This window comes from Clarias gariepinus, chromosome 21 (assembly GCF_024256425.1).
Source record: "Clarias gariepinus isolate MV-2021 ecotype Netherlands chromosome 21, CGAR_prim_01v2, whole genome shotgun sequence".
NCBI classification, from domain to species: Eukaryota; Metazoa; Chordata; class Actinopteri; order Siluriformes; family Clariidae; genus Clarias; species Clarias gariepinus.
In genome coordinates this window covers 12,673,447-12,690,766 of record NC_071120.1, presented here as the reverse complement: position 1 = coordinate 12,690,766, position 17,320 = coordinate 12,673,447, and the positions used below count along the sequence as shown (strand labels likewise).

General features: G+C 36.3%; 1 protein-coding gene across 1 annotated transcript in view; it reads left to right on the top strand.

The window, feature by feature from the left end:
* Positions 1-4,223: 4,223 nt before the first annotated feature.
* Positions 4,224-17,320, top strand: part of hip1rb (huntingtin interacting protein 1 related b) — a 93,030-nt gene continuing 79,933 nt past the window's right edge. The window contains exons 1-6 of the mRNA XM_053481012.1: positions 4,224-4,574; positions 10,229-10,292; positions 10,536-10,678; positions 12,335-12,391; positions 12,483-12,569; positions 15,020-15,096. Coding sequence (XP_053336987.1) covers positions 4,482-4,574; positions 10,229-10,292; positions 10,536-10,678; positions 12,335-12,391; positions 12,483-12,569; positions 15,020-15,096 — 521 coding nt within the window. The 5' untranslated portion in view covers positions 4,224-4,481. The remainder of the gene's footprint in view (positions 4,575-10,228; positions 10,293-10,535; positions 10,679-12,334; positions 12,392-12,482; positions 12,570-15,019; positions 15,097-17,320) is intronic.

Genomic DNA, 17,320 nt, shown 5'->3' with positions numbered 1-17,320 from the left:
TGTACAAGTACATTGCAGCCCAACTGCACCAAACATACTTTCATGCCAGCTACAACACAGAGCTTTATCAGAAATCTCCCAGAGTTATCAACTGTAACTCCACAAAACCTGATCAGGTAAGTGAGTCAGTGGTCCCTTAAACTCTAGATAATGTAGCTCTACTTAAAATAATTAGAGAAAACTAAAATGCTTGAAAACTAAAATGTACAGGAAACATAGTATACAAATGAGAAAATACACAGAGAATATTTGTTAGAACGCATGATGTACATAACTTTAATGAATATATATTAACAGAAGATTAAAGCCAACATTATATTAGTAGGTCAGTTATTTCAGATAAAACAATAAAATGGTGTCAAATTCCATGTTCTCATATTAGATTTTAAAGATCAAGTAAAAAATACTCAATTGTTTGGGTTTTTAATTTGCTTTAGAGATATCAGTAACACAATGTAAATAATCATAAGTGTAGCAAACAGTGGGCTAGGTCATCAAAAAACTGAATCGCTCCATCTTTTGAGATGCCTTCTTGTACCAGCAACAACAAGCAGAGCATCATGTGGTGGTGTGCAGAAATTGAAGATGCCATAAATTTGAACATAAATCCATAGTTTGATAGTTTTAGCCTGTTATGTATGCTATGTATTCATTATTATCTTTTTAAAAATGTTAAAATAATTTAACAAATGTACAGTGGATATCAAATGGAGATCTAAATTTATTTAACACTTTTTTTCTGAAATATTGTTAAACTTCAGGTAAAAAATAAAAATTTTAACTGTTGGTATACCAGTGTTCTACAGGCATGTTTAACAAAATAACCAAAGCATGTCAACAAAAGCTTTTGTTGTGGAAAACATAGAAAGGGAAGGAACGCATTTCTTGCAAGAAAATTGCAGGCTGATTGAGAGATACTCTCAGGAAAGCAAAATCAAGTTGGTAAAGGAGGATCTGACCAACATTCGCATTGTCATGTAGCTGTATAAGACACCCAATTTCTACTTAAGTAAATATCCCCCAAGCCATTATACTTCCTTTATGTACATTTGGTTCACTTTTTCCCTAGTTTTACACCAAACATAATGTTTTCTATTAGACCCAAATAAATAAAACTTTTTAGGGTAAACAGCTCCACGGTGTTTTGGGGAAATACCCAATACAAGATGGTTTGTCCCATATTCCTATGGCAAAGAAAAATACAAGATTATTTGTATCTATATCCTATATATATCTTAGGCTGTAGAAGCTTTAAAACTTGCCTGTTGGATTGTAGAAAGACAAGGCTGAGAACAGAACAGAAAGAAAACTGAATGTAGTTGCCATTAATTCTTCACAAAAATAAAATTTAGAAAACTTTAAGTGAAAGATTATAAAGCTTTTAGAAGGTGTGTACTAGACATATGTTGATGTAATTGTGTATATCCTATAATAACAATACCCAAAAAATAATAAGACTCATACCTTCGCCATTCTTAATGAAATCATATATTTATGTGATTTCCAGTTTAATTAGCCTAAAAACGTAACTACTCCAGGAATTATTTCAGTGTTAAGGAAGAGTTCAACAATGGATTATATTGATATATGGATAAGATTTTGATTAACGTTAGGTCCAAGTAAAAGTAAATTAGTTTTCTTAAAATGTATCTTGCAAAACTATTTTAGCAAAATGTTCAGTCATCTTTAACCATTCTTATGTAAAACATTGAATTTATCACTCATGGTTATTCAGGTTAGGCTAGTTAAACTAGTCAAATCTTTGTATGACTAGCTGGTTAAATGTGGGAAAAGATCTGAGATGATTTAAACAGGTTTTTTCTTGTTCACACCTTATTATGTAATTAACTCATGAGAATACCCAGACAGGTCACATACGGTATATGGAAACTTATTGTAACACTGCATACAGACATCACAGCAAGAACAGTATACAATGTATTTGCAATAGTTATTTAATTTCAGAATCAAAAAGAGCTTTATTGCCAAGTACATTTGCACATACAAGGAACTTATTTTGATACACACACACAAAATATAATTAACAAGAGATGGAATAGGATGTGGGGATTTTTCAGGATTGAATGGTTTATAGGCCAACCTTCCCAAACCATTGATCACATTAACTGTGTACTTCTTCCTTACTTTTGTTACATCCCTCTCCCTTATGTCCAGGGGTGGGAGTGAGAGTAAAAAAAAAGAAATAAAACTTATAATGAAGAAATTAACAAACGTGGAAGGATCACTTCAATCCACTGCCCCACAAATGCAACACATTCTTTGTTAATTAACCAAGCGGGAGCAATAAATGATTTCAGGAGAGGGCCAAGGACAACATAAAACAATACATACTACCTGTTTGAGGGAGTACTAAATAACCTAACCAGGTAAAATAAAATAAATGAAGGCTTTCCTCCAATCTCGTACTAACTGAAAAACAGGAATAAACATGGGTTAAACTAAATAAAAGGGCACCCTCTCTCTACGGCTTTCCATTTAACTATAACAAAAAAAACAAGGTACAATACCCGTTAGTACTACTAACAAAGAAAATATGTATTAAAGTAGGTTGCACCAACTAGAGAAAATAAACATACAACTTACTCACTGAACAATTATCTGCAATAATTGTTAAACTTGCACAACAAACAATAATTGTCTGATAGCTAACCCTCAACACAAGTCTGGAGCAGGGGAGAAGTGAGCTTCTCCTCGGGAATGCGTGCACTGTTCTTTTGTAGCAGCACCGTCTGCAGCCACACTCTGATTGGCATCACCTGGGAGCATTTAACTGACAAGCAAGCAGAGGGAGTAAGAGAGAGAGAGCACACACAGCACAGGAACCAGACAGCCATACCCAAAGGACGGGAAAAACAACACCCCAAATAAATATTAATACAGATACATCCGTCTTAGAGTGCTTTCATTGAACAAATATCTCTGTTTCCTGAATCAGACTTGATTGTTGGTACGGTTGGTTCTTCTGCCATTTGGATTCTTGGGGTGCTTTTTTGTATGCAGGAGTTGAACCCGGTGTGGTTAGACTGTACATGGATTTGATCCTAAATTGGCCCAAATACTGTACATGAAGTGAACATAAAAGGAGTTTTAGCTGCTGCATAATTCTCTAGAGGTCAGCTGCTAAACTAAGCTGTGAGCTTGAAATTTGATGTGTCCTGGAGATTTGTTCTGATTAAAAAAGAGCAACTGTTCTCAAGCGTTCACATTTAAACTAGCATGACTACTTTGGGCGTAGCTCCGTGTTATCTACAATCTGTGATATTTGTCATTTCTATGCACACTTGGGGAAAGGTTTGTTTACTTTTTCATCATCTTATTTGCAACCAGTAAGTGAGTTTTACACATATGTTGTCAGCCCTAAACACCCCTCGGACAATGGTTATTGGTTGGTTTTAATTGTATGTAGGAAAAGAAAAATTAACTAAATTGCAAATGAATAAAGGTAGCAATCAAAAACGTATCAGCAAACATAAAAGCACCCTTTGTCATATGCAGTATTTAATCAGGCCTAGGTGCTTCTGCTGTTTGTTTAAGCAAGTGAACACTGCCCTCACACTCCGGGTAGCACTAGTACAGGACCATCTGGGGTCTTGGCACGATTCCAGTTCCAGTGAGAAAATGAATCCATCCTGAATCGAGCCAGGTGCCTGAAGTGAACCAAACATGCCCTGTATTTTAAATAGATTTCTGTAAATGTGAGCTTATAAACTAAACAATTGGACAAAACCGATTAGTTCTTCAAATTTTGACTTATAAACAAAAAAAAATATATATATATATATTTCTGTTGTTAATGTCCTAATTATGTGATCTATAAAGCTCATGTTCTCTGTGTTCGGTGTTATTTTCTGATTGTTGCTCACGCTTGGCAACGGTGTGTTTACGTTTTCCCTCTGTTATGTTTCTTACTGGCGAATGAAGGTGTTGGTTAACCAGTATTTTTTCAGGCCTTGTACGCCTCTCTTGCTTTTTGGTTCGTCTCTGTGGGAAGAAAATGCGTATTATTTCATGAAAAGTAATCAAAAGGGAATCATGTAATCGTTATCAATATAAAACACGCAAACCAAGCAAATAAAACGAACGAAAGAACAGCCTCCTGCTTCCCTAAACGAGACGCCAGTGGGCGTGACTGTTTTAGCATGACGTGTGACGCAGGGGGCGGTCTCTCTGACTCGTTCTGCGTCACCCTGCGTTTCTCTCAGAAACAGCGCTGAGGTGCGCAATCAGGCCAGTAATTTCATTGCAGAGACAGATTTCAAGCGAGATGTTCAAAGTGTGCCATAATTTAAATAATTTGTGAAGCTGCACGACCAGGAGACAATTGCATTTTTTCTTTTCTCCATGTTCTCTGCGCGATAAAGTAGACGACATTACTCACACGTCGCGGCGCAAACTGTTCTCTAGCAAATCTTCCATCAGTGAAAAATTTGTGGAGGAAAAACCCGACACCAGCAATAAGGATGAATTCGATACGACAGGTGCCATCACGGATGAAGAGTAAGATGTGGGAAACTACTTTAGGCGAAGAAAGGGACCGTTTTGAAAGACAGCAGGTAAGCCTGATAACGCCAATAAAGCGTCTAAAATATCGCTGTTTTATAACGAGCGCTTCGATGAAAATGGGGCACAGAGAGCGAGCTGAAATCCCTGATGTCACGTCGCCAAAGAAAGGTTGTCCTTGGTGAGAAACCTTAGACTACATCTGCCTCACCCTCGGGCTAGGTGTCTAGGTGAAAACGGAAACCATGATGTCGGTAAATTAGAATAGTATAGAATAATAATGAGTGGAACACATTTGAAAAATAAGGTTATATTTGGAAATCGGTCATTTCTTGAGGTTGCTGAACAAAACATGACCAGTGAGTTATAAAACCGGTCTGACTCGTTTATAGCGACATTCCCCTGTGAGGCCGTGGCACCTGCCTGGGAAACTTCCGTCACCTGCACAGTTCAGCTGCGACCATAATGCAATTGAAACAGACAAATGGTTGCTTTGTTACGATTTATAATTGTTATTGCAATAATATTCTGCAGTAGGTTATATTTTATGCTCAACCTTCTACTCTATAAGACTGTCATTGTCGTTTTTGTTGTCGTTACTAAAGCATTTCTCACCTGGGAAAAGTAATGATGGTGTAAAACATAGGCTACAGTTTTTATTTCTGTTTGCAGAATTTAAGCAGTTTGTTAAAACGTGTTCATTTGCGCAGATCTGATCATCCAGACCGTTGCAAATCTGTTTACAAGCACCAGCCAAGGCCTGTTGTACAGATACGAGGTTCAGCCTGTTTATTCTTCATTGTTCCTTTACTCATGGATAAAGTGTCTGTTAGCAACAACGTGGCAAATGATTTAATGTTGGTAGAGTCCCGGCTGTGGAGATTTGTTTCTTGACAGGTATGTGCTGTTCATAAAAAGAATGAGGATATATCTTGCGCAATCACTGGTTGAAGGTTTTTTCACTTTATTTTACAGCCAGTATTAGAAATACTGGCACCCTCTATTGGGGAACATTATATTTTTTGAGAACGAATACACGATGGGTTTGTATATTTAAAAGAAAAAATATATAATGATCAGATTTGCAGATATAGGTCAACATCTTTACATTAAACATCAAAACGGGGAAAAGTGTGATCTCTGTGACTTTATCCATGGCATTGTTGATGCCACAGTTTTGTGGGTGCACATGCTTTGTTGATCACACACATAGAGGAAGATTCCTGAACTGGTTTTAGATTAGTTAAGATTAGCTGTCAATAAATTATTAATACTTTGTTCACTCTACTTTAGTGGTTTTAAGAGCTACAGTTTGCCTAGGCATGGAATGAGAAGGTTGTTCCCAAAAGATTTTCAAGCAGCACAAAGGCATCTCTCAGAAAACTCAGTTTTCTGTTAAATTGGTCATCACTCAATGGACGCTTTTACTTTTGTTTTTTTTTTCTTTTTTTTAACAGAACACTATTTTTGTTAAATAGGGAAAGTATAATATATCTACAGTATATCTAATTATATTTTGCAAATATTTATATATATCATATTAAAAATAAATAGTGGGTGCTAAATCTTCTGTCTGCTGCACAAAAAGCCACGAGTGGCTAGTGTCTGTGTGATTCATAGGGCAAACAGAGAATGTTTCTCCACTGTTCTGTGGGTTGCAGGGTGGGCCTCCACTGACCACACTTGCTTGTTAGGAGCATCCCATGGGTATTTATCAAAACCATTTACTATTTCCAAACAGTGTTATAATAGTCCTATAATTAAAATAATTATAAATAAATAACATTACAGAAAAATAATTGCATAGCTGTAAATAAAGCAAAATATTACATGACAGACCAGTTTTGTAGGCTTTGTTAATGTATGTTCCTGTGTTTTGCATGATAATAGAAAGGAGCAAGTGTGACAAAGTTACTGGAAGAACTCTGGTAAATTCTCCAGCGCACTCAGTAAAACGTCCCTAGATGTTTTTCTTATCTTTTTCATATCTGTATCTAACACTCACACTAAGTCCATCTAGTATGTATTTTATATATATTTGTAGTATGTGTGCAGAATATTGTAAATAAAAAAAGAGATGAAATTTGTAATCAAGTGATATCACTGAATCATTTACTAATCTCTGGCTTGATAGATGAATTTATATTGCTTTGCTTTACACTAGGTGAGTGTGACCAGTGAGTGTGACTGATATAGCATCTTGGATTGTTGTCAAGTAAATAAGTGTACACATGAATGCAGCATGATCTGAAAGCTTGGAAGTGCATGCAATTGAATCATTCATAAATGGGATTGCTTGTATGTATGAATTGAGTTTCAGTTTTGTGCCAAGAGGAATCATAAATTATTTTACATGTCATTTAAACGTGCTGATTGTTTTTATATACAAAAATATCATTATAAAATATTGACAATATTTTGGGTGGCTGGAACGGATTATCTGCATTTACATTATATCCTATTTTGTCTGAAGCACTTGGAACAGATTAAGTTTTAATGCTGAGGTACCACTATAATTTGCTCACATTTCTTAGACTAAAACATAGCGAAACGTTTACCTGGAAAACTTGTGTTGTTATTTTATTTAAAAAAAACCCAACAACAATACTTTTAATCTTGCTGCCACACACTCCTGCTACACTCTCCTGACTTGGCACCCTAATAATATATTATTCCTTTGTATAGGTATGCAGTTATTTTATAGTGGTTTTAAAGTAGATATATTGTAAATGAGTGTAAGCAGGAATTTAAGCGGGTCTAGCTGTGATACTGAACTTTAGAGGTCACATTTGGATTGAGTTCAGCATGAAAACACCCCTACTATAACTTGCTAAGCTCATGACCTCCCTGCATGTTCACCTAGGGGAAAGGGGCCGACTACATAAACAGGTTTTTATTCTATACACATATACAGTATATTGTCTGTGTGTGTGTGTGTGTGTGTGTAGGTTTGTGGCATAAAAAGTGATTTAGATATTTGAATAAATTTCAGACCTTGACCACTATAGTTGGAATAAAAGCATTTTGTTGAATTAAGCTGATAAAGAACAAGAATAAACTGTTCCTGTATGAGACTAGGTAGCCTTAAATAGATCAAGAGAGTCAGTGGACATGCACAGTACGCTGAGGGTCTGTCATTTGGATTTACAAATGAAAGGACGAGAAGAACAGGTTGGGCAAGACTATTAAATTAGGTCTTTCTTTCTTTCTTTCTTTCTTTCTTTCTTTCTTTCTTTCTTTCTTTCTTTCTCAGTTTCTGCTGTTCTAAATAACTGGTCGTTTTTTTTCTATATACCAATTCAGCAGTTTTACCAATACAATTTAAATATATTTTACAATTTATATATCTTTTATTCAATTCAGTTAAATGGTGTAACTGTGTTTTATATAGATATATTCGACTGCACTAAAAATCAAGCCAACTGATCTAATTAAACCAGTTTAATTCTTTAAAATTAATATTCTCTTGAAAATGGATATTGTTTTACCAAGATTAATCTTGCCTTAACAAAATGTAAAGTTTAAAATGTAGCTAATTTGCAGGTAATGAATTTCATTGCACTCGAATCACAAATAATGTATGCATGTTGTTTGCATTTCAGTTAATGACTAATCTAGCATTGACTGAGCCATTGTTTGCAATGCATTATCTAGTGTTTAATGGAATAATGTCATAGATGAAGGACAGGGAGAATAGCCACAAAGAGTCTGTTATAAATTTAATATTTTCACTTAAAACATTATCGGTACCCTCTAAAAATAGTGTACTGTACTTGCATTCAAACTAATTGTACATTTCAAGGAAATATATTGTAATTGTAATAAACATTATTGTAAAGATATTAATAAGCTTTTTTTAATCGGCTTTATTGCTGATTTATTATATTGTTGATTTGTACCTGGTGAGCTTTTTTTGTACAGATTCTTTACACTACTGGCTCCAGTTTTCCCACTTCCTGTCTGGAACATATGAAAGGGACAGGAATGCTTTCAATTTAATTTATCATTGGAACAGACTTTAAAAAACTTACAGGGAATTAAGAGATTAAAATAACACTCTTATTGCCTTCACAGCACAATACATAAAGAAATAGGATGGTGTAAGTTGTTCCAGGAAGGACAATATGTTGGGTAAATGTATGTTTTATCATATTTCAGGTTTATCATTTTTCAAGCCTCAGAAAAGACAATTAAAAGCAACTTTAGTTCAAACCAAAGAAATACTAAAAATATGCCTGGCATCTCAACCAACACACCTCATCCCAGCGTTCATACCAAGGCTGTGTAGTTCTTGTAAAGGAATTCAGTTTTATGTAGTTAAATTTTCATAGTGCTTTTGACACTGATTAAAAAACAGCTTTAAAGAACTACAAATATAAATCTGGATCAATAAATAAATAAAATAAAATATTCAACTTTATTATTTTGTCTTCTAAGATGACATGAGAAAATAACCTGATATTTTGAAACGGACCATATGAGGCCATCTTCAGCAGCAGTGAGTGGTCTTAATACAAGTAGATGGCAGACTGATGGACCAGACGGGTCTGAAGAGCAGAATGGGTCAGAATTCTCTGGTATCTCAAGAATCACTAGTATTTCAGAAATCAAAGATAAATGAAAACTGTGATTGAAATGGTCATTTACAACTGAGCAAATGAACTGAGCAAATGAACAAACCAGCATAACAGGAGTGTTTGCTTTTCTCTGTGTTTTGATGTGTAAAAATTTATGAACTCCTTATCCAGACTTAGTCCCGTCCGCTTCTGTTGTTCAAATTTAAAGAAGAGAATAAAAACGAATGATATAATTCCATGGCGCAAACAAGTTGCTTCATAGTAGTGTAAGAGTTCCAGAGCTGTTTCATAGGTTAATGATAGAAATCTATGGACCGTTTAATTTATTAAAACATGTAATTGTTTCTGTAGTAATTATACAGCTCATACCAATCTACTTGTACAGTGAATGCTCAATATAATCAAACACTAATGAAGCATACATAAATTATAATAAAAATAAAAAAGTTATTTTTAAGTTGTTTTACAGAGTAATTCTTAGGAATGTTGATGTTCTCTGGTACATTTATTATTAGCATGTGGGAGACATATTAGAATGTGGGAGATGGTAAGGTGGCAAAAGAGGAAGTGGAATTGGTGATGGAATTACCCTTGATCGAAGGGTACACAACATTCAAACAATCACATAACATTACATCTATGTGGACAGCACCACTGAAACCACATAACTGAGGACCATCACTCATCTGACACGTAATTTGGCTCCATCTAGTGGATATTCTAATATGACACTGGTTTTGTGTACAGTCTGATTGCATAGGTGGTTTCCAACCCTCATCCTGGATGAGCCCCTGCTCTGCACATTTTACTGTTTTCCAATCTCCCAGCACAACTGATACAACTCATCAGCTCTCACCTTTTCCTGAATTTCAGTGGGTGTGATGGAGCAGGGAAATTATAAAATATGCAGGATAGGAGGCCCTCCAGGACCAAGGTTGGGAACCACTGCCGTATTTTGTAGAATTAATGATGCACTGCAGAAGTAACAGTAAATTTTTAGGAGGAAGATGGCAATGTTGAGTTATGCCTTTTCAACATATTATGTGTGCGTGTCTGTCAGTCTGTCTGCCTGTATTAACTACAGTATTACAGTACTGTACTTTCAACTATTAAATTTTTTCTCCCATCAGCTCAGCAGCATCAATAAAGCCATTAACTCCTCTGAGACACCGGTGAAGGAGAAACATGCTCGCAGTATCCTTTGAATTGTTTTAATGCAGTCAGTCTTTTATAAATTGTTGTGGTCGCTTTCATTTATTTAATGTCATATGTTGTCATACTTTCATTCATTTAATTGCACACTATATACTGTATAATGTTCTTCAGTTCTAAATTTTAATTCAGTGATATAAATATGACAGTAAATGCAAAATGAATAAAGAATGAACTAGTTGTCTTCACTGTGCTGCAACCTGTTGCCCTTGACTTTAAGTACAGGGATTATCCTGGGAACTCATCGAGAAAAGGGGGCGCATACTTTTTGGTCCTATGCTATTGGACTGCCCTTGTCCAGTAATCCCATTGTTAGCTGGAAGTTTTGTCATGTTTTACATAAAGTTCTCCGTGATGGCCACCAAAACGCAAGTATTCTCTTTTTATTGAAAGTAGAACATTTCTTGAAAAAGCCACATTGGATTTTACTAGGCCATGGTCTTGCCTTCCTTGAAGGGATTTGAATAAACTACTTCTCCACTCAGGTTTTGAATTTCTATAAATGTGCAGTGAAATGCTTGATACGACTGTCAGCAATCAGAAAATAAAATAAAAGTTTAAGTAAAACTAAATGAAATCCACACCAAAATAAAATAACACTACAAGAAATAAGTTTTGTCGTGTAGCTCGGTTAGTGTGGACTTGGAGTTTGGAGTTTTTTACTTTTATTTTTTAATTCTTTAGTTTCAGCCTTTTTTGTGGAGTTGTCAGAATATGTTTGCAAAGCCAAACTGCAGTCTCTTGCTGCATGAATTACTTTGGTTCATGCAGCAGTGCCCAAAATGCTCAAAGAGCACTTGATAATATCACCAAACAGCCAAAGAAGAAAACATTTTGAAGCCAGATTTCTTTGTCTGTGGGAATGAAAAAATATTTTACACCCAAAAACAATTCTCACCATTGCTTTCTTAAAAAAAGAATGATGTTGTGGTCACAGCAACAGATAATATTGCAAGAACACAAAAAACTTTCCATTTGCCGGAGCATTTTTGAGGGCCCACTGTTACTCAGAGGAACTTGGAATGGCTGCCCTGGGCATGCAGAACACTAGCAATTATATGGCTTATGTTTAAGGGCATGAAACGTATCAGTCTTTGAAACATGCCAGCAGGATAAATTCAACTGTTGACGAAACTTGGACATCGACAAGAATGTCACAAGATCTTTTTGCCGGAAAGTGCAACAAGTGTTGCACGTTAAGAATATATCTACCGTCTAAATGCCTCCAATGTCTCAAAACTTAACTTAACAGTTTGCACACGGGTTGAGTGGCAGGCATTGTGGCTTTTAACCCGGGCACACAGGGCCTTTAACACATACGATTTTCAACTTATTAGTGCTCACGGTGTTCTGACACTGGTGTAAGCTTGTGTAATGAGTGGGTTTGAGACAAATTCCCTCACAGAGTTTGGAGACAAAGATAGACAAAGATAGGCTTTTAACACACGTTTTTTGATAACGTAGCGCCTTAAGAATGTGTTTCTGTTGCGCGGTAAAGAATTGTTTATATCAGAGGCCGATCAGCCGATCACTGGTCACAACCAATCAAAATAAAACCCAGCCAATTCTGGTCACTGGACGATCGATCGGTTCATCTCTATCATAAATATAAACATTTTAAAAAACTATTTTGAATTCGGTGTGGTGATACATGAATTGCCAAACAAAAGCATTGCGATTTATAACTGAATTGATAACCCCCCCAAAACTCTGTTAACCAGTAAACCCTCCTTTCATATGCTGGCAAATTAAAAAAATTGCATGACTAGAATTATTTGTTTTAAAATCAGTTAGCATCTGATTAATGTTCTATTTCTTTTCATTATATTTAATTTTTCATGAAATATATTAAATATTGTTTAATATGCAATAACAAGTTTTTGTAATTTTGTAATTGTACACACAGCCAGGATTTTTTTTCCCAAATTATGTGATTTTTCATGGATACATAAGTTGTTGTATAAGTAGTTGTAATATGATTAAACACGTAATTAGTAAATTAACATGTTTATATATTTTAACAGACACTACAAGACTGTATGAGACATTATAGTCGTATTGCAGAGACTGGAACACTATGGGTAACTTCAATAATGTTTTTAAAGTTATCTGTTTTTTTTGGCAAGCCACTAAGGATAGTTCATATTAATAATTGCTTAATTTTGTTTCTAGGCAAACATCAGAGATAAATATGCATATGGGCAGCTTGTTTCTCTATATACCAAGGTCATCTGCTGTAAATTGACGTTCCATACTACAGTAAGACTGCTTTTTCTAGATCAAAAGCCTTTGACAGAATAAAACATTATATTAAAAAATGAATAGTTTGACAGTAAAATTGGAAACATTTTTTTGCAGTTTCTTTCTTTGTGCCTCCACTCCAATCCCAATTCGCTGTTCACAATGTGTTAACTTTTTTACCGAAATGCAGCTGCTTGGTAATGTGGTTTGCCTAAAACGTGGAAGTTTAAAGCTTTGTGAGCCGCCAATTGAGATGGGAGAGGAGGCACCAAGGAAGAATGCCCTGGGAAATTTTATAGTCTAGGAAAGTGTCAGAAAAATACGATGTTTGTTCCATTGTCACGAAACAGTGGGAGGTGAAATTTACACTTATATCACCAAAAACATTTTTATGTAACAATTGTCCATGTATTATTAACACCCTAGTGATTCAAAGAAAACAGGCAGAAAATATTCTCTATCAATTATTCTATATCAATTTTTTTTTCAAATTCAGCATTTTGTTATAGACATTCTTGTGTGCCAAGGAAAGATTATTTGCCATAATCAGTAAAAGAAAATTACATTTATCATGTTTTGCTGTCAAATTATTTAGTTGTTTGCTAAACACATTTACCTTATTTATGCTTGACCTTTGTAAACATGTTTGCAATTATAAGATTTTGTTTCAGTATATATTTGCTTTTCATTTATTATTCTGGTAAATGAAAGAAGACTCTATAATAAACATAAAGATTTATAGATAGATTCTTTGATATATGACAACTGTCATTAAAGAAGCAGCAATTTTATGTTGAATCCTTAGAGACAATTACTGTGTTTTATTTGAAGCAAATAAACACAGTATGTTTAGGTTGTTTAGTCTAGTAATATACAGGGTGGGCCATTTATATGGATACAAGAATGGGAATGGTTGGTGATATTAACTTCCTGTTTGTGGCACATTAGTATATGTGAGGGGGAAAACTTTTCAAGATGGGTGGTGACCATGGTGGTCATTTTTAATCCAACTTTAGTTTTTTCAATAGGAAGAGGGTCATGTGACATATCAAACTTATTAAGAATTTCACAAGAAAAACAATGGTTTGTTTTGGTGCTTGGTTTTAACGTAATTTTATTCTTTCATGAGTTATTTACAAGTTTCTGACTACTTATAAAATGTGTTCAATGTGCTGCCCATTGTGTTGGATTGTCAATGCAACCCTCTTCTCCCACTCTTCACACACTAATAGCAACACCGCTGGAGAAATGCTAGCACAGGCTTCCAGTATCCGTAGTTTCAGGTGCTGCACATCTCGTATCTTCACAGCATAGACAATTGCCTTCAGATGACCCCAAAGATAAAAGCCTAAGGGGGTCAGATCAGGAGACCTTGGGGGCCATTCAACTGGCCCACGATGGCCAATCCACTTTCCAGGAAACTGTTCATCTAGGAATGCTCGGACTTGACACCCATAATGTGGTGGTGCACCATCTTGCTGGAAAAACTCAGGGAACGTCCCAGCTTCAGTGCATAAAGAGGGAAACACATCATCATGTAGCAATTTCGCATTTCCAGTGGCCTTGAGGTTTCCATTGATGAAGAATGGCTCCACTATCTTTGTACCCCATATACCACACCATACCATAAATTTTTTTGTTCCAACAGTCTTGGGGGGGATTCTATCCAATGTGGGTTAGTGTCAGACCAATAGCGGTGGTTTTGTTTGTCAACTTTACCATTCACATAAAAGTTTGCCTCATCACTGAACAAAATCTTTTGCATAAACTGAGGGTCCCGTTCCAATTTTTGTTTTGCCCATTCAGTGTGCCGATCATCCTCGTTAAGATGCTGCAGTAGCTGGAGTTTGTAAGGGTGCCATTATTGTGTTAGTTTATATCCGCCGAAGGGATGTTCGACTAATGCCACTCTCCAGTGACATGCGGCGAGTACTACGCTGTGGGCTCTTGCTGAATGAAGCTAGGACAGCCACTGATGTTTCTTCATTAGTGACAGTTTTCATGCGACCACATTTTGGCAAATCCAACACTGAACCAGTTTCACAAAACTTAGCAAGCAGTTTGCTAATTGTAGCATGGGAGATGGGTGCTCTCGTAGGGTGTCTTGCATTGAAATCTACTGCAATGACCCGGTTACCGTGTTCACCAGACATCAACACAATTTCTATCTGCTCCTCACGTGTTAACCTCTGAGACATGTCAATGGCTGTAAACAAAGAGAAACTTGTAAATAACTTATAAAAGAATAAAGTTACGGTAAAACCAAGCACACCATTGTTTTTCTTGTGAAATTCCCAATAAGTTTAATGTGTCACATGACCCTCTTCCTATTGAAAAAAAACAAAAGTTGGATCCAAAATGGCCGACTTCAAAATGGCCACCATGGTCACCACCCATCTTAAGGTGTATTCATATAAATGGCCCACCCTGTATATTGTGCAAGAAACCTCTGTTTTGTTTCTTTGTAGCATCCTGAAATCCGAGCCAACCTAGAAGCCACAGATGAAGTGCTGGAGCGTACAGCAGGAACAGACATCAACAACGTGTATGTGATGGCTAATTCTACCATATTGACATCCTATAAAACTATGACTATGGTGACAGTCCATTATTTAAAAGGATCAGAACTGACAAATTGTTTAAGTGAGTACTGCAGGAGTAATAAGTAATGAGTATAGAATGACCCGGTATTCAATTTGTCCAACAGTCATCTTTACCCTTTAACAAATAAACAAAAAATATTAAATTTTTAAATTTTTAAATTAAATAAATTATTATTTTGCATAATTCAGTGGCAAACAAAAAAAAAAAGGAGGAATATTTTGAACATCAATTAAGTAGAGACAATAGTATGAAGTACAGGGAGATGCAGCGTAAGGTGTAGTTAAAGGTGGCAAAGGCCAAACAAAGAGCATATGAGGACTTGTATGCTAGGTTGGACAGTAAGGAGGGAGATGTGGATCTGTACAGGTTGGCGAGGCAAAGACATAGAGATGGGAAGGATGTGCAGCATGTTAGAGTGATTAAAGATAGGGATTGAAATGTACTGACAGGTGCCAGGAGGGTGATGGGAAGATGGAAAGACTACTTTGAAGAATTGATGAATGAGGAAAATGAAAGAGAACGAAGAGTAGAAGATGTGACTGTTGTGGAGCAGGAAGTATCAAAAATCAGTAAGGCTGAGGTGAGGAGGGCATCAAAGAGGATGAAGAGTGGAAAGGCAGTTAGTCCTGATGACATACCTGTGGAGGTATGGAAGTGCTTTGGAGAGGTGGCAGTTGAGTTTTTGACTAGTCTGTTTAACAAGATTTTGGAGAGTGAGAGGATCCCAGAGGAATAGAGGAGAAGTGTATTAGTGCTGATCCTTAAGAACAAGGGGGATGTGCAGAGCTGTGGCAACTACAGAGGAATAAAGTTAATGAGCCATACAATGAATCTGTGGGAAAGAGTTGTGGGTCTAGGTTAAGGGCAGAGGTAAGCATTTGTTTTTTTTTCTCTGCTATATTGTAAAACGACAAAGAAAAAAAAGTCAGCACAATTAACAAAAGAAATATACAGCATTAAATAGCATCAGAGTATACAAATATGAAAACATATACATCATTTACATTTACATTTGGGTATTTGGCAGACGCTTTTATCCAGAGCGACTTACATTTTTATCTCATTACAGATCTGAGCAGTTAAGGGTTAAGGGCCGCGCTCAAGGGCCCAACAGTGGCAACTTGGTGGTTGTGGGGTTTGAACCTGGGATCTTCCGAACCGTAGTCCAATGCCTTAACCACTAAGCTACCCCTGGCCCTGACATCATCAAATCTAGATTATATTGCTACAATGGATTAAAGCAGAAATCAAAAAGCAGCACATGAATGATCAGTGTGATAACAATGGGTATTATCTAGGCACAAGTCAAAGGGTTCTAACAATGCTAGGACATTAAAAGAACACAATACTTATTAAACAAATGTATTTCCTCACAAATCAAAATTATAATTTACATATTATTCCGAACAGTCTTTGTCAGTCTTAACAAGACATTTATACCCCAACTAGCTTATTCATTTTAATCCGATCCATATAATGTTACGATTACTCACATGGATACCCTAGCCAACCCCGCGATAAAACTCCTCGGCTTCTTTGGGAGATGAGAACAGGTAGATCTTTTTGTCGTGAAGAATTCGCAGTTTGCAGGGCTGGATAAGAAATCCACGCTACATCCCTTTATCAGCAGTCTTCTGACGTTGTTAAACTCCTGGCGTTGTCGCTTTGTTTGGGCTAAGAAATCCTCGGAAAAGTACAGCCTGTTTCCATTGTAGATGATTTCTGTGCATCTTGTTGAGCGAAACACCAGTTCCTTTTCCTGAAATTTAAGGAAGCGGATGAGAACGGCCCTGTGTTGATTGGGTTTGGCTGGAGCTTGAGTCCTATGAACCCGCTCCAGAGAGAACGGTGTGTCAGGTGTCATGCCCAACCATTGAGGCAGCATGTCTTTGATAAAGCTCTTGAGCGGTTTTGAGCCTTCTGCACCTTCGCGAAGATCGAACAGTCTGTGATTTTTTCGCCTGCTGCGGTCTTCTAAATCTTCAATCTTTGCTTCCAGAAGATTTAGGTGTTTAGAAGCCGAGCTGATGAAAGAGTCATTTGTATCCAGTCGGCTTTCTGCCGCCACAATGCGGTCCTCCGCGTCCTCAATTCTTTTTTCGTTGGCCGTTACCGTATTCCTAATTTCTGTCAGGTTGTTCTCTATTGTCTTGACCGACGATGAT